Source organism: Stomoxys calcitrans, chromosome 2 (assembly GCF_963082655.1).
Source record: "Stomoxys calcitrans chromosome 2, idStoCalc2.1, whole genome shotgun sequence".
Classification (NCBI taxonomy): Eukaryota; Metazoa; Arthropoda; class Insecta; order Diptera; family Muscidae; genus Stomoxys; species Stomoxys calcitrans.
Window position 1 is genome coordinate 191565757 of NC_081553.1, and position 22387 is coordinate 191588143.

General features: G+C 40.1%; 1 protein-coding gene across 3 annotated transcripts in view; it reads right to left on the bottom strand.

Moving 5' to 3' along the window:
• LOC106084785 (HEAT repeat-containing protein 5B) overlaps positions 1-22387 on the bottom strand; it is a 36271-nt gene that overhangs the window by 4838 nt on the left and 9046 nt on the right. Inside the window, exons 1-8 of one of the 3 annotated variants that reach the window (XM_013248705.2) lie at positions 18307-18838; positions 6957-7424; positions 5270-6904; positions 4934-5207; positions 4682-4714; positions 3562-4422; positions 2513-3499; positions 478-2449 (exon numbers count right to left, since the gene is read on the bottom strand). In XM_013248705.2, the coding sequence (XP_013104159.2) occupies positions 478-2449; positions 2513-3499; positions 3562-4422; positions 4682-4714; positions 4934-5207; positions 5270-6904; positions 6957-7424; positions 18307-18374 (6298 nt within the window). In that variant the 5' untranslated portion in view covers positions 18375-18838. Of the gene's footprint in view, positions 1-477; positions 2450-2512; positions 3500-3561; positions 4423-4681; positions 4715-4933; positions 5208-5269; positions 6905-6956; positions 7425-18306; positions 18839-22387 lie in introns of those variants that run through there. The other 2 variants (XM_059362161.1, XM_013248707.2) reach the window with 2 other exon arrangements.

A 22387-nucleotide genomic window follows, 5' to 3' on the forward strand; every position in this document is an offset into this window, starting at 1 on the left:
ATGTCAAAAAATGTAGATTTCACTCAAGGTTAGAAGGGGCGATCTCAAGAATTGTCTTTACAGTCAGTGAAACGTGTGGCGAAAAATACTTATTAAATCAAAATGATTGTTTTATACATTATATAGAGTTGCCGGTCTGTCAAAACAATGTTATCGACAGGAAACAACAACAAAAGTTGCCGGATATAATACTAGGTTTTATTGGCGTTACCAAATCAGACTCCACCCAAAAATTTATTTGAGATCCATAGCCTATCCTATGCGAATTCAATTTTCGATTTTTAAAGTTTCCATGTTATAGACAACTGAGACTATAGCTTAGGCCTCCATCAAATTATTCATTCCTCCCTTATAGCATTAGAAAATGTCAATAAAATTTGTGTGCTTGTATTGAATCTGGGTGTACGGTTCGTTCTACCTGATTTCATGTTCAAGTATAAAAACACAAAGCAAATTGATTTCAAAAGTTCTACTTACGGTTTTGTGGCTCTGCCAGTTGTATAAGCGCCTCCACTGTTATTATACTTTCCAAAATTATTTGCAACTCCATTTCGGTGCGGGGTAATTTTGCATTTTCCGCATAGAGGCCTTCTATGATTCGTGGCGCCAACGCATGTATATAGGGTGTTGAGACTTTCAGCTCCGAATTGGAAAATATCAAACGGGCCGATTGTATGCATTTCAATTTTACCGACATGTTGTCCGACTGCAGATATTGGCGGAAATGATTGATACATGGATATTGCAGCGAGGGTGTGGACACAACAGTGGCTGGCGTGTGAAGTATGAAAACGGCAATGGCTTTTAGCATGGTGACCTCATCCATTTTGCGATCGTCATTATCTCCACCAGCTGTTTTAGTCAAATCCACAATGGTGGCCAAAGAGCTCTGCAGCAACTCTTGCCATTCACTGGCCACTGCAGAATGAGTGGACCATTTATCTTTGCATATGGACTCTAGGGCATGTAGAGCCGATTTTATGGCCACTGTGTTTGCCAATATGGTGGAGTCTATAACTGATTTATTTGCTATTTCCTTTATTATCGATGTGGTGATATACAGGATGGTGGGTAAAATGGCCAAAGCGCCTTTGGGCGCACATAATGTGGTTAACTCCTCTACACATTCCAATGCACTTGCCACCAAACGACCATTATCTTCACCCAATTTATTGAAAAACGATTGGGAGCTCAAAGCAGTTTTGGCTATTAGGTCCTGACGAAATTGCACTGTATTAGCAGCACCGGGATTCATGGTGGGTATTTGTCGTACAAACAAGCAGAGACAAACTTCCAACACGGCATAGATGTGGGACGAGCCGGGGGTTATTTCTCCCGACGGTCCACCCTCGCCCATTTGATCTATTTGCTCTTGAAGCGATATATTATCGGTATTTTCGTTGTTCTTATGCTGTTCCAAAAATTCGTCTCGTTTCTCTTCTAACTGCTCCTTGGAAGCTCGTACGGATTGCTTGAGTATTTCAATACAAAGTAATTGCACAAAGAGATCATCGCTGGTTAAGATTTGCCTATGCAGTACATTGCACAATTCTATCGTCAGCACTTTGTCTTTCACCAATTGTCTGCGGGCCCATTGCGAATCGAATATGGTGTACATGGATTGCAAGCAGCTAATGACATTCTTGGGTTTCTCTGAGGTTCTGGCACTACACAGGGCCTCCATGCATATGCCGAAAATCATGTGGAAACGATCGGCTGACAGTGAGCCATGCGATATGTTGTTGTTGGCCTCAAAGGAGGCATTATCCGCAGCGTTTGTTGCCTCGTTGTTGTTTGCTGCGGTCGTCGATTCTAAATGCAACTGAAATCCTTCGTCTTTGAGCCATAATGAGGCGGCATACAAAATTGGAGGCCATGAGGCCAAGTAATGGGGTTTTGATGAATTAATGGTGTCTGGTGTGTAAAATGCTCCCCCATCGTGGGGTAATTGACTTTGAAATTCTGGCGGTAAAAGTAGTAATGCATGATCCTTCATGGCATCTAGCCAATGGGTGGAGAGATTGTCCAGTTCCGGCTTAACCAAAGACAAGAGACTTTCGAAATTTTTATCATTGTCTGTGTCACCGCCACTGATGTCGTCATCATCGATGGTCAGAGTTGGTATGACATTGGCATTTGTTAATTGTTTTTGCAACAAAGCGGCTGGTGATGAATTATTTGCAATCATGGCCACAATGTAAACTTCTGCCCAAGCCTTTAAGATGCTGAGTTTCTCCAGAGTTGTCATGGACTCGTTGAATAATTGGGTGCTGTTGGTTTTTGTGTGCAATTTATTCAGAGAAGACACCAATAGCTGATGGACTCGGCGCAGATCATTGAGATCACGTGCCACACCCGAGCCAATCCAAGCAGAACAAACTTCGCAAGCAGCTGCAGTTACATGCGAAGGGGTATCTGGGGCAAAAGCGGGACGAAGAGCAGCACCAACCTTTTATGGAGTAAAAAAGAAGAAATATAGAAGGAATTTTGGAGGCACATGGTTTCTCCTTACCTGAGCCTGAAATTGTTCCAATAATAAATGGCCCGGAAATTCTGGCTCTGGCACATTTGCAAAGCGATCGATTATCTCCTGCAAGGTTCTCAAACCCTCCAAACGCAATTGATCGGAATCCGAGGTGGCCGCTATGAAGGACATGCGTATTAGCTCCGAAAGATGAAGTATCAAATAATCGCCACTGGATTTGGTCATTTGCATTTCCTTGGCTTGCAACAAATCAAAATGTATGGGCGTATCCGATTCACAGGCCGACATTATTTTCCTAACCGATTGTGCCGCAAAAACCCTAGTAGTCCAGCGTGGTTGCACCGCCGGATGTGTGGAAGAATTCTCTGTGGCATGATATTCGGTGACATCATCGGCATCATCCTCTTCATCATCATCGTCCTCATCATTGTTGGAGGATTTATTTGCCCCCGCAGTGGAGGATGTGGTGCCTGTTTTTGCATTGCCATCTGCAGTCTTCGAAGCCAACGCAATGTCCTCAGGAAGTGGAGAATTTTCCACAGCAACTGTTAGCACGTTTTTACACAAACTCAGCCAGGCACTGAGACTTTCAGCGGCCATTAGCTGAAGCATGGATGTCAGGGTGTCATGGATATTCTTTAACATCTCAATGTCAGTTTCTGAATCCAACATGGCAAATATAATGCCAGGAAGACCAAATTCCGTAATGACTAGTTTGGGACAATCGTCCGGTTTAATTGAGAGGGCCAGATCGCAAACTTCCTTGGCTTCACGATGGGCCAATTGGCGTAGGCAAGAGACGGCTGCCTTGCGTTGTGTCAAATAGTTGGAGGATAAATTGCGCACCAGTGTGGGTACCAGCGAGGGCAAGTGAACACTGCCAGGGGCAAAAAGATGTACCTGCTGTATGCAGCCAGTGGCCTCAGCTTGCACCAAGGGATTTGAGTGGGCATGCATAATAGAAGCTGCACACAGGAATGATCGGCGCATTTTGACTATGGGACCAGCATTGCCCTAAAACATAAGAAGGGGATAAAACTTTCAAATGTTTTCTTATTTTTTTGGCTAAGGTTTACCTGTAACTCTGGACCCATGGTGGTTATCAAAGCATTCAATACCCGCCCTATGCATTGATGCACATCGACATATGATTGCGGCACGGTAAGCAGTAGCTTGAGACACAAAGTCAAAGTGCCTTCAACATAACTGCGGAACATGGGTCCACCGGAATCTGCTATAAGGGCCAAAGCATGCAAGGCCCATAACTGCACCACTGGCGAGGAAATGTCTTGGGCCAAGGCCAACAAAATGGAAACACTGGTATTCAAATGCTGAGATGAGCCCATGCCTCCAACGTAACGATGTAAACAACCCAAAGATAGGGAATGTCCAGTGCGGGTCACCACATCGCGCGCTGATTTCAATTTGTCAAAGGAAATTTGTGCCAATTCAGCGGTGAAACGCGATTCTCCCACAACTTGGGCCAACCTGCCCAGAGCTTCGGCCGAAGCACATCTTAGCATAGAGTTGGAACTAATCAAACCAGAGGTCACCAAAGTGGTAAAACTTTTGCGCACATCTTCTTGTCCCAAAGCCGATTTGCTGTCTGTTAGCACCTTAAGGCCACACAGAAGGGCCGTATAGATATTCATTTGTACAGCCTCCTGACGACTGCTCTTTGCCTGCTTTATGCATTCGGCAAAATGATCCAACATTTGCAGGCGATGTTTATTGGCCACCTTGGGGAAAATCAAGCCAAACAGATTAATGGACATATCAATTATGGCCACACCCAAGGGCAGAGGTCCAGGACATTGGTCAGCCTTATAGCCATAGGCTCCATTCATGGTGACCGACGAGGTGTTCACTGTGCTTCTATACAGGCAACATGGATCATGTTCCAAGGCCCCCGAACCAGCAGCACTATTAGGTTGAAGCTATATTTTGATAGAGAGAGAGAGAGAGAAAGAGAGGAAGAGAGAGACAAAACACACACAACACCATTAGGGCACTGATATTCCTTGTTTATCGGTGAATAGCAGCAGTAACGCTTAGCAAACAATACGCAGCCACAACACAAGAAACCAAAGGGAAATGAAAAAATAGGGACTCAGAGACAAACTCAAAGAAAGATGTATGTAACAAAAAGCTGGGGTAAAGAAATCGAACCAACAACTCGTAACAACAATAACTTACATGATCGCCATCCCATCTACGATTCGGTTCCATCTTATATCATTTCGGTTAAAATGCAAAAAATTATGTTTAGAAATATCAATCAATTGTTTGAAGCATACAGGAACAAGAAATTTATAAATCAAGTTAAGAGCAATTTTCATTGTTTTCTTAGAGGATAAGGGAAATGTGGGAAGTTATAGTGAAATTGGCTTCCTTCACTACATCATGGAATTAACTGATTTTGTTATCTTATCTTTCTATGTATCTTACCTGATCTTCTATAATGCGATGATCGGTTTCTTGTAACCAAGTGCCCATAATCACAGAGTCCTCTGCATGACATAGACCCCTCAATTGGGAATTGGTGGTGTTTGCTGGATTCTCCGCCAAAGTGAATTCGGATATAAGCATGCGCAGCAAATGGGTATACGAAGATTCCATGGAGTTGGCTGGTAGCTGTGACAAGGTCTCATACAAGCGCAAGCGCACCATGGCAGCAGGTGCCTTAAGTTGTGTGCCATAACTCTTCAGCACCGAAGATAGGCTTTAAATTTTTTTTTAAATCAGTGAAATCTTTAACACAATCATAACCAACAGTTTACTTACTTTACCAACATAGCCAAAGCGCTTTCAATGGGAGTCATCAGACGTTTGGTTATGTCCTCTGTCACCAACTCGGGACAATTTACTAGGAAACTATGCATCACCGATAATGCTCCCGCTCTTCCTTCCAAAGTCACCTGCCAGGTGAAGGAATCTCCTCGAGCCTTTTCAGACTCCAATTCCTTGTTGGATCGGGGGAATGAGTGCCGCCATAAAAGCAATAGACGTGGTAGTAAACCTTTGACCACGGGAGAGCCCAAAGTCATTATGGCGCCTATCAAAAGCCAACCAGCCTGGGTGCGATTCAAAGACATTCTACTATTTTGTGAGGCTGAACGCAGCAACTCTTCGGCCGCATTGAATACAACCTTGCCTTTGGTATGGGGAATGCCCAGCGGTGAGTAGCGCACACTACCCAATATAGCGGCCAAAGCACAACTATATCCCGCAATTGCTTCGGGCGATGAACGCATCTGTTCCAAGGCATCCACAAAACGATCAATTAGAGGGGTTATCATACTGGGCACCGCCACACAGAAACATCTTAAACACCAGGCCGAAGCCAATCTTGCAGCTGCACTGGGATGCACCAGCACCGCACATGTGGTATCGATGGCATTCAAGGTCTGATCGGCTAACAGATTTTGTGCCGTTGTACCCAGACCCAAAACCAAGGAACCCAATTCCTGCAAAGCACACACCAAAAAGTGTTGACTAAATAGTGTCTCCTGATTGGAGTCTTTGGCGTTTTCCGGATTAAAATCGATGGAGTTCATTTGCTTGGCTATCATAAACACCAGCTCCTTGCAGGCCGACGTTTGCGCCTTCTCGCCCAACATCTTGCCCAAAACGGAGCGAAGAATGAAGTTGATGCATTTTCTGGAATACACAGCATCCACATGTGATGAAGCCGCCTTAGGATTGGCCACCAAATCAAGGATATGTGAAAGGAAAACCGTTAGATTACGCTCTAGCCAAACACTGCCCATATAGTCGACAAACACCACATAGGCATGGGTAACACCCACACGAATTTCGCGATTAACACTGGAACTGCCCTTGATTATTTCTCCAGTGCCCTTGAGGAATGAACCACCACCTCGTAAAAATCCAGACATAAGAATATTCAAAGTCTCATCAAGCGATACAGTGCGCATGGAAGATTTCGACGATTGACTAGCTGGTTGCACAGAGAGCTTTTTATTGTTGGGCTCATTCTGCTGCTGTTGTGTAAATGCCAATAGAGTGCCCAATAATTTGGCCACAGCACATCTAACCTCATAGTTGCTGCCATCAAATGAGCGAAAACACAAGGCGGGCAGGCTTTCCAACTCAGTTTGGTATAGAAACGGAGCATGTTGTATCATCTCCAATATGCACTTGGAGGCAGCAACTCGTACAGCCATAACACGGTCGGTTAGACAATGTTTAGTAGCCTTATAGATATCCTTGTGAACATTGGCAATGGCGGTGCCCATGCCGGCACAAACCTTCTCCAGGGTAATCATGATTTCAACTCGTGCCTGGGATTCGGCATTTCTTAAGGTGCGTAGCAGTAAACTGACAGTCTCCTCATACGAACGTCCCATCATGCGTCCCAGTTTCTCATACATAGACCCCAAGACACATATTGCAGCCCTGCAAGAAAAACCAAACTATAAAAGCTTATTGGTCGCCCTGCCATACTTACAATTTGGTGGGCAGGTAACTGGGCGAGTCATCCTTATTCTTCAAGATGTCATTGCAAGCATTTGCTGTATCGAATAACAGAAATGTGTCGCCCACCGAAAAGAGTGTGGCCAAGCAACTGGCCAATAGCTTGCGCGTTGGCGGTCCCGGAGATCCATTGATTTGAGCCGTTAGCTGTTGCACCAATTTCTTTTGGTTTGTCTTTATCTCATTGCGATCAACGGTCTGTAATGTCTTCTCCAAATAGCCCAACCATTCAAATATGAATACAGATCGTTTTGGCTCAGGCAATTGCTTGAGCGCCTCTTCGTTTAAACACAAACTATGAGCGAGCTCCATGCTGTCATCGGGATGCTTATTACAAGTGCTGCTGCTGCTGCTGTTGCTGTTGGTGGTTGTGGTGATGGAAGCAGCTCCCCTTGCCCAGCTGTGACGACGACAAAGATCTGTGTTGGAGCGTGTGAATGATCTGAAATGTTTATTTTGTGCTTATTAGTATTCATTAGCATGAAATTTGTATTAGTAATCCCTTTAGAAATGTTTCAGAGATGTCTACGTTATGAATGGTCTTACGAAAAGAATGGACTTCATATGACGTGATGCGAAATAAATGAAGAGTCACAACACACAAAAATGAAACAAAAATATTTGCACAGTGGCAGCCAAACATTGTTGAACAAAGTCCAAGAATGTCAAAAAAAGTTGCCTACTGAGGAGATGGACCTTAAACTGGGGATAAGTATTCAGATGTTTCCAAAAAAACATTTGATTTGCATATATTTTCAAAATTTTTTTTTAACATAAACCCCGTTTACACTGCTCATTAAATCTGGATTTGAGGCTCTCGTCAGCTGATTTTATAAAGGGGAAAACAGATGATCTAGCCATTAAATCCGGATTTAAAGAGCAGAGTAAACGGGGTTTTAGAAAACTTAAAAAAAAATTACATGTTTGTTACAAAAAACGTCGAGCTTTAATTTTAATAAAATAATTTTGTAAAATTCGATTTTCATAAACATTTGATTAAAATTTGAGTATTTGGGTACTTGGACCTAAATTTTAATACCATATTCGTTTTCTGGTCACTAATAACTTTCATTTGATACCCTTATTGTGCCCCTATCAGAAGGGTCCGCCTCCACCCGATATCTAAAAATTATATAGGCTATGTTTCCTTCCAGACAAACGTACACAATCTTTGAAAATTTTAAGAAAATCGGTTCGGCCAAGTATCATATAGTCATAAGGGTTCCAATGGCGGTTTTGAGGGGTGGCGTGACCCCTTATATACTTCGATCTGATTTTGTATGCCGATATCGAAAAATTATATAGCCGAAAATTTCGAGAAAATCGGTTCTGCCATTTTTCAGTCTATACGGAATAAACAAACCGAGTCCCATATAATGGGATTGGTTAATGTGCCCATTTTGGGCGTTTTTGTGGGTGTGTGGGGTAACCCCCTATACTTCGACATGAATTTGTATGGCAGATTCGTTATCTACTCCCGCATATTTTTCATTTGATACCCATATTGTCCTTATCGGTGTACTTTTGATTTTAGTTGGTGTTTTTGGGTAACGGTGGAGGGTCCGCCCTCTTCCGTTATCAATAATTTATATGGCCTATTCCTATTTCCTGACCATATTCGTAATCTATTCCCGAATACCTTTCATTTGAGTCCCATATTGTAATGATCGTCAAATAAAACAATTTTAAGGGGTTTTGGGGCTGGGGCGGCCCCCCAGGTATTTGGACCCAACTTTTATTATGAAATTTGTACTTTACTTTTGAATACCTTTCATTTGAATCCCATATTGTCCCGATCGGTCCTCTTTTATTTTTGAGTAGTACTTTTGGGATAAGTGGGAGGGTCCGCCACCCTATCGATATCAAAAAATTATAAAGCCTATGTTTCCTTCCAGACCAACCTACCTAATCTGTGAAAATTTCAAGAAAATCGGTTCAGCCGTTTTTGAGTCTGTACGGTACAGACAAACAAACAAACACAATTTGATTTTTATATATAAGACTAGCCGTACCGGGCCCGCTCCGCTGCACCTTCTTCAACTCTCTATTGTCTTTTTGGGGTGGGTCCACTTCGCCCTGAATGCGGATATTGAATTCATTCCATTGTAGCCCATGTCCGTCAATGAAGCTCAACGCCTTATTTCCAAAAAAAAAACAAAGCGGTTAAAAAGGTCCCTTATCATTGAGTTTAAACTTAAATCGGAAAGCACTCATTGATGTGTGAGAATTTTGTACCAGTTTATCAATCTCTAAAATCTGTTTTTTTTTTTATTTTTTGAAAATTACTGTAATGCGAAGTGGGGAATGGCACCTCAGACATTTCGACTCAAATATCGATATTAAATTTGTGCTTCATTCCTAAATCCCTTTAATTTTATTCTCATATTGCCATGGTCGGTAAACGTGAACCGTTTGGAGGGTGTTTTGAGGATGGGGCACTTGACCCTGAAAATAGATATCAAATTCGTTTTTTACTGCTAACTACCTTTGATTTGAGCTCCATATTGGCATAGTCGGAAATGAAGTTCAGTTTAGGGGGTAATTTAGGGTGTATCCGCGTATACACATGGCTCCAAAATTGGATATCAGATTCGTTTTCTACTCTCAAATGCCTTTCATTCGAGCCCCATAATGTCATAATGAGTCAATGAACCTATTTGACGTATTTTTAGGAGAAAAAGCGCCACCTAGACTTGAACGCAAATTTTATTTTCATATTCGTAATCTACTCCCAAATATCTTTCATTTGAGTGCCATATAGCCATGGTAGGCTAATTTGCCCATTTGAGGGTATTTGGGGGTGGGGCGACCTCCCATTACTTGGACCTGATTGTTTATGCCATATTTGTAATCTACAGCCAAATACTTTTTATTTGAGTATCATATTGACATGAACGTCGAATATATCAGTTTAGATGAGCTTTGGGTTTGGGCGGCCCGCTGGGTACTTAGACCCAAAATTGTACTACGATATTTGTTTATTAGTCTCCAATAACTTTCATTTGATACCCATATTGTGCCTATCGGTCAACTTTTGATCTTGGGTGGTATTGTTGGGGTATGGAGGGAGGGTCCGCCCCCATCCGATATCAAAAAATTATTTAGCCTATGTTTCCTTTCAGACAAACCTGCACAACCTGTAAAAATTTTAAGAAAATCGGTTCAGCCGTTTTTCAGTCTACGCAACAAAGAAACACACCGAGTCCAAACAAAGGAGTTTTGGGGTTAGGGCGACTTCCTGGGTAATTGGACCCAATTTTTAGCTCCATATTCGCATTCTACTCTTCAATACCTTTCATTTGATACCCATATTGTCGTTATCGGCCCACTTCTGATTTTGGGTGGTGTTTATGGGATAAAGGGGGAGGGTCCGCCCCCTTCCGATATCAACAAACTAAAAAGCCTGTCCCTCCGTCCTGCCCATATCCGCATTCTACTCCCGAAAACCTTTCATTTGAGTCCCATATTGTCATGATCGTCCGATAAATCTATTTTAGGGGGTTTTTGGGTTGGGGCGGCCGCCCAGTTACTTGGAACCAATTCTTCATATAAAATTCGTAATCTACTCTTGAATACCTTTCATCTGAATCCCATATTGTCCCGATCGCACTTTTGGGGTAAGGGGGAGGATGAATTTGACCTCAAAAGTCTCGTTTAATTCAAAACTGAAATTTCATATTCTAGAAAAAAATTGACCCAGAATCCAATCCCAAACTTAGACATCAGATTCGAACTCTACTCTCATAGACATTTTATTTACAGGTCATCCTCCATGTCCATTTGGGCGATATTTTAAAGAGGAGGATATCTCTAAGACACTTGTTCTAATTTTGGATATCAGATTCGTAGCTTACTCCCATAGACCTTTAGTTCGAATACCATATAGTCTCGGTAGGTCTACATGTATTGGGGTATTTTTTTGGAGGTCTTGGGTTCTCCAGGCAGTTAATTTCAAATATTATAATCTCATTTGCAACCTTTTATTTGTCACGGAGGCTATTAGGGAAATTGTGTCTGAGTCGAAAATCTTTTGGGCGATAAGAAGTTTCGACTCCTTTAAGTCGCCAGGCCCTGATGATGCATCTCCTGTTGAATTACACGCTGTGTCTGATAGACTGGTTCCCTGGCTTAGGGAGATATACTCTATATACTCAGGTATATATATGTCATATATACCTGAAGGATGGAGGGACACGAAGGTCATTTTCATTCCGAAAGCAGGAAAACGCTACCACACGAAAGCCAAAGATTTTCGTCCTATTAGTCTGTCATCCATTATGTTAAAGAGTCTTGAGAGGTTAATAGATACAAATCTAAGGGCAAAATTCCCTGGAGATCGCCTGTCGCGGCAGCAGCATGCATATAGTAGAGGGAAATCACTGAAACAGCCCGGCACGACCTAGTCGGCTACATAGAGGGTTCTCTCGCTGTCAAGGAATATACAATGGTTGCATTTCTTGACGTTGAATGTGCTTTCAATAATGTAAAACCGGCGTCAATCATGAAGGAATTGGAGTTTCTAGGCATCAACTCTACCGTAAGAAAGTTTATTAATAACTTACTTACTAAAAAATGCATTACGGCAGGCTTGGGATCTGTGGATCTAAAAAGATAGGTCAGCAGAGGAACACCTCAATGAGGTGTAATGTCTCCTCTACTTTGGAATATAGCCTTTAAAAAGGCGTAAACGTGGTCGCGTATGCTGATGACGTGGCAATTGCGGTAAGGGGAAAGTTTCCCAACACTCTAAGAGATATACTTCAGGAAACTCTACATGCAACAGAGAAGTGGGCTACCGAAAGTGGTCTGGGTATAAAACCAATCAAGACAGAAGTAGTTTTTTTTTTCAGCAGGAGATACAAGTTGCCTACAGTGGAACCTGTGTCCATTTTCCATTTACAGAAAGCGAAAAATACCTGGGTGTTTTGCTGGACAGGAAATTGAACTTCAAATCCGACATTTTGGAAAGTGCAAGAAATGCAACTCTTGCCCTATACATCTGCAAGAGAGACATTGGCAAAAGTTGATTGTTTAGACCGCGTGTCATGCTTTGGGTATATACTGCAGTTGTCAGAGCTATAATGCTATATGGTGTTGTGGTCTGGTGGACGGCGCTTCAAAAGTCCACTTAATGCTCAATACTCAGCCGGATCCAAAACGTGGCTTGTTTGTGCATCACAGCCGCACTGATGCACTGAATTTAATGCTACATCTTATGCCTTTTGACATTGTGGCTACCCAAATTGCAGCGACCACTGCCGTGAGGTTAAGGGACCTTTCTCATTGGTCATGTGGCCGCTATGGACTGTGTCATCCTTGATACAATATCCTTGTGTTTCAGGGAGTGCCGCCTTTTGATACGATTACTGTACCACTATTCCTAATAGAACTATTGGGTTGCCCAAAAAGTAATTGCGGATTTTTTAAAAGAAAGTAAATGCATTTTTAATAAAACTTAGAATGAACTTTAATCAAATATACTTTTTTCACACTTTTTTTCTAAAGCAAGCTAAAAGTAACAGCTGATAACTGACAGAAGAAAGAATGCAATTACAGAGTCACAAGCTGTGAAAAAATTTGTCAACGCCGACTATATGAAAAATCCGCAATTACTTTTTGGGCAACCCAATACGATATCCCTGGCAACAGAAGTTACATAGACTTCTATACGGATGTTTCCAAACTAAACGACCAGGTGGGTTAGGGTTGTATTCTAAAGATCTAGAACTGGTCATATCGAAAAGGTTACCCGACCACTGCAGTGTGTATCAAGCTGATATCCTTGCAATTAAGGAAGTGGTGGAATGGCTAAGTCATTACGACGATTGGCATAAATATCTTCTCAGACAGCCATTTAATCCCTGGAGAACGTACTGTCGCAGATCTCTCAACGAGTTGGCTGAACAGTTCAAAATCCATCTGTTCTGGGTGCCGGGCCACAGAGATATCCCAGGGAATTGTAAAGCGGACGAGCTTTCGAGACTAGGGACTACCGTACACATTCCAGGGATACTGGAATCTGTGGGTATGCTTCTAGCGACATGTAAGCTAAGTTTTCAGGAACAGGCCGGAAGGACAACGAATGACAGATGGTCACAAAGAGGGGGCTGTGAGCATTCCAAAACTATGTGGCCTAATCTAGATTTGAAGATGTCTACCGCTTTGCTGTCATTGGCTAGAACAGACTTCTCAGTCATTGTGTTCGTCATGACAGTTCACTGTCTGATCGGAAAACATGCTGACAGTCTGAAGATTGTCAGCAACGACTTTTGCAGAAGCTGTGAGGACACCGAAGAAGAAGAGTCTATAGAACACCTTCTGTGTGTGTGTCAGAAAGAGTTTTACTTTAGGTTCTCATTTCTTTGACAACCTGTCTTATTTAGGGGATTTGAACATTTGCAAGTTATTGGGCTTTTTAAAGCGATCTGATTGGTTTAACGGTAGGAACTAGAAGGCATTTTCCTTCTTCTGTTCCTGTGGTATCACAATGGACGAAACGGTCTAAGTGAATGTGATGGCAGACTGCCACTAAAACCTAGCCTAACCTAACATTTTATTAAGTCCCCTATTATTCGGCTCAACCTACAGGTTCTGTTGGGAGATTTTTTCAACGTTGGAGCGGCCTCCAGACACTTGGTCCCAGCCAGATTCCTAAACTATTCCTTAAAGACTTTTCTTTCAGATCCACTATGTATCGTTTCACAAACATATGGGGATGGGGCGGCCCCCAGCCAAAATTTCATATTCCCCCGATCAGTAAACAAGCTGTTGGGAGGGTTTTGTGAGGGTTAGGCGGTCCCTCATACAATTCGGGCCAAATTTTTATATCATACTTTATATTGTACTTTGCACTTAATAACTTTCATTTGCTGCCCATTTTGTCCCGATCTGCCTGCAAGCCCCTTTTTGGGGGCGAGAGGCACTCCATATGCTGGCGCCAAGTTCTTATATCAGATTCGTGCTCTACTCTAAAATACCTTTCATTTGACTCCCAAATTGTTCTTTTCATGGCAATTTAGGAGGTTTTGTGGGTTGGGCGTTCTCCCTCACGTTATATAACCTCAAATGCTTAAAAAGGGGTATGCATTTTTGAGATCCGGCGTTTTAATTGTACTAAGGGAGAGGCTATCGTGTCGCAGAAGTTTGCATGACGATAAACGCCTGGGTTCCAAACCTGACGAGGACATCGAAAAAAAATGTCATCCTAAAAAAAGGAGGTCCTTTGTCATTGAGCTTAAATTTGCTCGGACATCACTCAATGATATGTGAGAAGTTTGCCGCTGTTCCTTAACGGAATGCTCATAGGCAAATTTGCATTATAGAAAATTTTAAACACAAAACATTTTCCTTGAAATTACATTTTTTCATAAAAAAAAAAATTTTCTTAAAACATTTGATTTTCTTTGCATATTTCCTGTATTTTTTTTTTGTGCACACAGAACAAACATTTTAGTCATCATTATATCAATAATTTCCAATTAGTTCGCCATTTTTTTTCAAATTGAAACTATTCAATACTTTTGTACATTGTTTATTTGGTTTGAACTGCATGACGCATGCACCCATTCATTAAGTTATTCAGAACACATAAAGTATGCCAAGTATTAGTGAATTTATCAAAACACTTTTTGTGCGAGTTTAAAATACAAACAAACAAAAAAATTTTACAAAAAAGGAGCTCTTTTTTGGTGAATTCCGAAAAATGTACAATGGAAAAACGTCAAGACAACAGGTTTATGGGTGAGAAATTTGGTTCAGAGGAAAGGAGGTTTCGGTGTGGGCATTTCTTTGTTTACACGAATGATCTTCAATTCAATCCAAGGGAATAACACCTCAACAATAAACAATGGTAGATGTGAAAGCAGCGATGAGAAATGTATGGTTTAAGGTTTTCTTTACGGTTAGCAAATTAAAAAAATCCATTAAAAGGATGCATTAGTGAATGAAAACATAACCCACATATATTGTCATATACCCTACACTTATTATGTTCAACAACGTAGTGGATTTGCTTTTAATGTATGGAAGGGCGTAAGCATTCGCTTGATATCTAAGGCTATGCTAGCTTTGTCACAACCTTATCCAAAGTTTCGGGGACTTAGTAGATAAGAACGTTAGGCCGTTAAAACTGTACAATCATGGTTTCGTACTGAAAATACCATTTATTTTCAATTTTGGCAAAAACTAGTTGACCTGGTTTGCTTCGCTTTACCATAGTGTCCCCTTGAATATCTGAAAGAGGATGGCCAGAGGTTGAACGCATTCTGAGCCATGGGAATCTTTCGTATTTTTATACCCACCACCATAGGATGGGGCAAATTGTCGAAATTTTCGTCTAAGACCCCATAAAGTATATATATATATATATTCCTGATGGTCTCGACGTTCTGAGTCGATCTAGCCATATCTGTCCGTCCGTCCGTCTGTCGAAATTTTTCATCTTTTAATATTATTTTGGAGGCTTTTGAGGACATAATAGAGTACCGGGACCATGGAAACATTGACTGGGACGGTTTGATGCAATGCTTATCTGACTTTGATTATGCAGCCTTCTTTAACACTTCTGAAGTCGATGATTTGGGTGCTCGTATCACCTTGCTTTTTGATTATCTTTTTGCGTTCGTGCCTGTTGTAAGAAAAGGATTTAAAATGATGGCGGTGATTGGATAAAGTGCAGAAAGATTTTGTCTGCTCAGAATCTTAGAGATTTATCATATAGTGGATATCAAGAGCATCGTACTCCTGAGAATTGGAAGACTTTTTGTAAATATCGGAACAAGGCCAAATTCGTTATACGGAAGGAAAGAAATAGATATTATTCTGAACGATTTGGTGGTTTAGAATTCAAGGGCTTTTGGTGTGTTCTTAAGGGTTCTGGTTGCTTTGGCGATTAAAGTTTAGTCTATGATGGTGATGTTGATACGGTTAACAATTTTTTTTGGTTCCGGTCTTCAAGCTAACCGACCTATTAATATTGATTTTGAATCATTTTCTGATATTGGAGATTCGGTTTCCTTTCGTTGTGTAAATATTGATGATGTTGCGGTAGCTTTAGGAAAAATTAAGGCTAAGTCCATTGGTGTTGATGGTATTCCTATCAAGTTTCTTAAACTTTTATTTTCCTACACTTCTGATTTGATTTCGCATTTATTTAATTCTATTTTGACTTCTTCTGTGTTTCCTGATGTATGGAAAATTTCGCGTGTAGTACCAATTCCTAAGTCTTCTATTATTCGTGGTCCTAATGATCTAAGACCTATTTCAATTCTGCCAGTACTTTCTAAAGTTTTCGAAAGACCAGAAAATGTTGGGTGCTGGGCATTAAATTGTTGATTCCCAATATGCGTTTCGATCAGGTCACAGCACGACATCTATGCTGCTTCATCTTACTGAGTCAATACGGAATGGTTTGAATAATGGGAAAGATTGTGTCCTTTTGTCTCTTCACTTGGCTAAGGCATTTAATTCTATTTGCTTTGATACTATGGTTGAGAAATTAAGGGATAACTTTAAATTTTCTAGATCTGCTAGCAGGCTTGTTATGTCGTACAATATATGTGCAGTAGATCACAATTTGTTGATTTTAATGGAGCTCGATCTAGCATTATTCCCCTCTCTTTTGGTGTGCCGCAGGGATCTGTCTTCGGACCTCTTTTTGTATACTCTACATTAATGATTTTTCTGAATTCCTTGGACCTAACTGTGTGAAACCTTTCTTTTTGCAAACGATATATATCTTCTTTTTAGTATGGATCGTGGTTTTAGCAATATTTTGGAGATGAATATTAATGCTTTTATAGGACGAATGTTGTTATGGTCTAGTCTTAACTCGCTTTCTATCAACCCTTCAAAAACTAAGGCATTACAGTTTGGATCCCAGATGCAGCCTGAATTTTATATTTTTGTGGGAAATTCTAGAGTTAATTTTGTTGATAGGATTAAGTGTTTGGGGATAGTGATTGATAAAGACCTTAATTTCGGTTGTCATATTGACTCTCTCCATTCTCGTGTTTATGGTATTTTGCGTCGGTTGTATTCGTGGGTGAAAGTCAGACTTGCTCACGCTCTGTTAATGCCTCAACTTTTATATGGCTTGAAGATAACGTCAGGAACGTACTCAGATAAACTTGCCGTATAGGTCTGTTTTCGAAAGATCATTCTGTATTCGTGTGACCAGGAGTTGGAATGTATTGCCCGTCGAGTTAAGAATATTTTCACACTCGAATAATGTATTTCGCTTAAAACTTATTAACTTCTATTCTACAGATCAAACTTAGTGTTGTTGCTTGAATCTTTTTGTATTGCTAACATGGGACTTGTTAAAAAATCAAACAGTTTAAATTTTTGCATAATCTTGTTATGGCTGGGGAGCCAATTAAAATGAATTAGGCTAAGAATCTTACATCTTTATGTAACTGTGAAGTATTTAATTTTTTAATGTTTATTTAGGAATATATATCGTTGTAATACGTTTTTTTGGCCGAGGAGGCTTATGTATTACTATTAAGAAATAAATAAATAAATAAAATTGATGTAGGTCGTTGCAAATGGGCTTTATCGGTTAAGATTTGGATATAGCTCCCATATAAACCGATCTCCCGATTTGACTTCTTGACGCAATTTTTGTCTGATTTTGCTTAAAAATTGCATGTTGTGTTCTGTTATGACTTCCAACAACTGTTTCTAGTACGGTCCAAATCCTTAAATTTGTTGCCTCTCTCATAGGTCCAACAGTAAACTTAAGTCAAAATTGTTCTACATAAAAATGACTTTTGCATTCTAAATACGGAATTCAGAGGACATTTTTGGATGTTATGATATTTTCTGAACTCTGTAATAAACGTTAGATTTACGAAAATGTCATAAAACCCAATCAATCCGATGGATAATTTCTCGGTGTTATGACATTTTCTCGATTTGGATGTTTATGCCATATAAATAGAGTTGGGATTGGTAAAACAGTTGTTTAACATATTGGAATCTTAAAATGTCACAACATCCAAATCCAAAATTAGGATTTTGTGACATTCATTTGGGCTTTGTGACATCGTTGGGGTGATTTGTCATTTTGGGTGAAATGAAGCTACCAGAAGTTTAAGGGCAAACTGGGGGAACGAGTTTGGTAGATCCTAAATTTAGATATCAGATTCAAACCTATTCAACCTACAACAGGAACAATTTAAGGCAATTTGAAAACCACATACAATTGTAGATTTCCCCCGATTTTTTCTTTAGCTAGGGGAGGGTATAAATCCACCACATTGACCCAACTTGAAATTTTACGTATTTGTTTTGAGGAATACGACTATGTTAAATATTCATACCTTTTGGCCTCACTTAATGCTTTATGCAAAAAATTGGGTGAAAGAATTTTTGTTTCTATATTTGGCATTGTTTAAATTTGCAAATTTAATATTGGTTGGTGTACATGGATAGTTGTTTTGTGGTAGGGGTTCAGGGTTTTCCGAAAGTTTTTACACTTGAGTCTATGTTATGGTTTTTTGTTTGGAGGAACAAAAGAATTCACAATTCATTCAAGTATTATTAGTTTTGCGTTGTTCACTTAGTTTCTCTTTTTTTGCCATCTTATGAACAATTCCAAAGAAAATCGATAGATAGAATATTTCAAGTTCAAATGGGAACAAATGTTGAGGCGAACTTGTTCACTTGTCCATGGTGATGATGTGTTTCTTATTATTTATATTTGATTTTTTTTCTTTTTTTTGGAAATAATTAAGAGAAATGAATTAATTTGTATCCATAGTGTTAGTGGTTAACAGCCAAGCTAGCTTCCCACATAAGACAACAGAGCGGCGGGTGTGTTCCAGTGTTCAATCGCGGCGTAACGTCTCTGACTTACTAACAAAATAACAACAATTTGCACACCATATTTGCTCAAGAAAATCTACGAGCGTTTTATACAACAACTACAAAAACGCTGATAGCAATGACAGCAGACTGCGAACGACAGACACATCATATGTTTTTTGCCCACTCACATGTTAGCAGACAGTGAACCAACCAGACGGACAGACACACACAGACTTGACTTACACATTTTTCTGCCCATCACTGAAACTATGGGGTAGGGGTAGGTAAGGGTAAGAGGTTTCGGGGTGTGTTTTTAACATTAGCCATAGCGGTGTGTTGCTAATAGGAATAATTTAGCATGAGACAAAATTTTATCCTTTTGTTATGAGGCACGTACAGCCAGCAATCATTTTTGGGAGAAGTTAGTAGTAATCCCTAATTTTCAAAATAACGACTTTCTATAGCTGCAATGAGAAGAAAACAAGTATAAGCGTGCTAAGTTCGACCGGGCGGAATCTTGGGAACCCACCACCATGGATTTTGCTAAAAATTTATACAAACTACGTACCAAACTTCTGTCAAATCTGCAAAATTAAAGCTTTTAGGAAAAGAACAAGGATAATCGAGAGACCGGTGTTTATGGGAGCTATATCAGGTTATAGACCGATTTGGACCGTACTTGGCACAGATTTTGAAAGTTTTAAAGAGAACACCGCGTGCAAAATGTCAGCCAAATCGGACAAAAATTTTTGCTTCCAGGGGTTCATGAAGTCAATACTATCCTAATGACGAATGTATTTTCTGTTGCATGGAAACTAGCTAGAGTTACTCCCCTACGGAAAAAAGACACTCCCAGTCAAAGTTGCTCTGATTATCGTCCAATCTCCATTCTTCCAGCATTATCAAAGGCATTTGAAATAATAATAAGGGATCAACTTGTGGATCATCTTAATCGTTTTTCATTGATTGACCCTTGTCAATTGGGTTTTAGAAAACACCACAGTACCACATCTCTTATGGTCAAACTTACTGATGAGATCAGACGTGCTGCTGATAAAGGCAATCCCTGTGTTCTTGCCGCACTTGACCTCAGCAAAGCTTTCGATTCTGTTGACCATGACATTCTTTTTTTAAAACTTTTTAACAATTTCAATTTGTCCCATACCTCTTGTAGACTTCTTATGTCATTTTTGTCAAATCGCTCGCAGTATGTAGTCTGCCATGATCCATGTTTCTAATGTTAATTCCATTTCTACTGGTGTACCCCAAGGGTTCTGCCTTGGGACCTGTTTTGTTTATGCTCTATGTTAATGACGTTCGTTCTTGTGTACAACATGGAGACCTAGCAATATATGCCGATGATTTTCAGTTGTTAAGTACAACTGACTCCGGTACGTTGGAAAGTTGCATCTCGAACCTTGATGAAGATATTGGACGAGTTTGTCAATGGGCTCGGTCAAAAATGCGTGGTATTCAATAGCTCACATCATCAATACTCTCCTCAACATATTATTGTTCAAAACAATGTTGTCACATCGACTAATACTATGACCTCATTGGGCTTTGTAATTGATTCGGATATTGTATTCCCCTTGCACATTGCACAAATTTGCTCCAAACTAAACTTTATACTTAAAAAGCTCTACAATTTGAATGTTGTTTTACCCACCCAAATAAAATATATGCTGGCCCATTCGTTGCTGATGCCTCACATATTGTATGGTGATGAGGTATATTCCGGATCCAATAGGACTAAACTGCTTAGGCTTCAGAAGTGTTTCCACAGCATACTACGATTTGTTTACAGTCGTCGTTGTAGACGAGACTACGAATAATTTGCGAAACAATTACTTGGATGTTCTTTTGGAGCACTTTCTCAATATTAGATGTCTCTGTGCTTTTTCTTCAATATCCTTAAGTACCGTGAACCCAGTTACCTTCTTCCTTACTTTCAATTCTTGCATTCAACCTGGAACTCTCAAATTCGTATTGAAAGTTGTGTTGAAAGATCATGTTGTATTTGAAAGATCATTTGTAATTCTTTTGTCTAGGCTATGGAATACTCTTTCTTCTAGTCTTAAAAACATCTCAGTATGTCAACAAACTTTTAAGTCTAAGCTAATCCAACATTTCTTAAAGGCAACTCAATTGAATTCATTTTCATCACTGATAATATCTCACTTTTAATGTAAAGCCCGGGTGGGCGATGTTTGATTATAAAAAAAAGATATGGTCCGGTTTGGACCACAATTAAATTATATGTTGGAGACCTGTGTAAAATGTTAGCCAATTCGAATAAGAATTGCGCCCTTTGGGGGCCCAAGAAGTAAAATAGGGAGATCGATTTATATGAAAGCTGTATCGGGCTATAGACCGATTCAGGCCATAATAAACATGTATGTTGATGGTCATGAGAAGATCCGTCGTACAAAATTTCAGGCAAATCGGATAATATTGGGTTGCCCAAAAAGTAATTGCGGATTTTTCATATAGTCGGCGTTGACAAATTTTTTCACAGCTTGTGACTCTGTAATTACATTTTTTCTTCTGTCAGTTATTAGCTGTTACTTTTAGCTTGCTTTAGAAAAAAAGTGTAAAAAGAGTATATTTGATTAAAGTTCATTCTAAGTTTTATTAAAAATGAATTTATTTTCTTTTAAAAAATCCGCAATTACTTTTTGGGCAACCCAATAATTGCGACCTCTAGAGGCTCAAGAAGTCAAGATCCCAGATCGGTTTATATGGCAGCTTTATCGGGTTATGAACCGATTTGAGCCTTATTTGACACAGTTGTTGAAAGTAAGAATAAAATACGTCAAGAAGTCAAGTTCCTAGATTTGTTTATATGACAGCTATATCAGGTTATGGAACGATTTGAACCATACTTGGCACAATTGTTGGATATCATAACAAAACACGTCGTGCAAAATTTCATTGCAATCGGATAAGAATTGCGCACTCTAGAGGCTCAAGAAGTCAAGACCCAATATCGGTTTGTATGGCAGCTATATCAGGTTATAGACCGATTTAAACCATACCAGGCACAATTGTTTTATATCATAACAAAACACGTCGTGCAAAATTTCATTGCAATCGGATAAGAATTGCGCACTCTAGAGGCTCAAGAAGTCAAGACCCAAGATCGATTTCTATGGCAGCTATATCAGGTTATAGACCGATTTAAACCATACTAGGCGCAATTGTTGGATATCATAACAAAACACGTCGTGCAAAATTTCATTGCAATCGGATAAGAATTGCGCACTCTAGAGGCTCAAGAAGTCAAGACCCAAGATCGGTTTATATGGCAGCTATATCAGGTTATGGACCGATTTGAACCATACTAGGCGCAATTGTTGGATATCATAACAAAACACGTCGTGCAAAATTTCATTCCAATCGGATAAGAATTGCGCACCTTAGAGGCTCAAGAAGTCAAGACCCAAGATCGGTTTATATGGCAGCTATATCTGGTTATGGACCGATTTGAACCATACTTGGCACAATTGTTGGATATTATAACAAAACACGACGTGCAAAATTTCATTCCAATCGGATAAGAATTAGGCTCAAGAAGTCAAGACCCAAGATCGG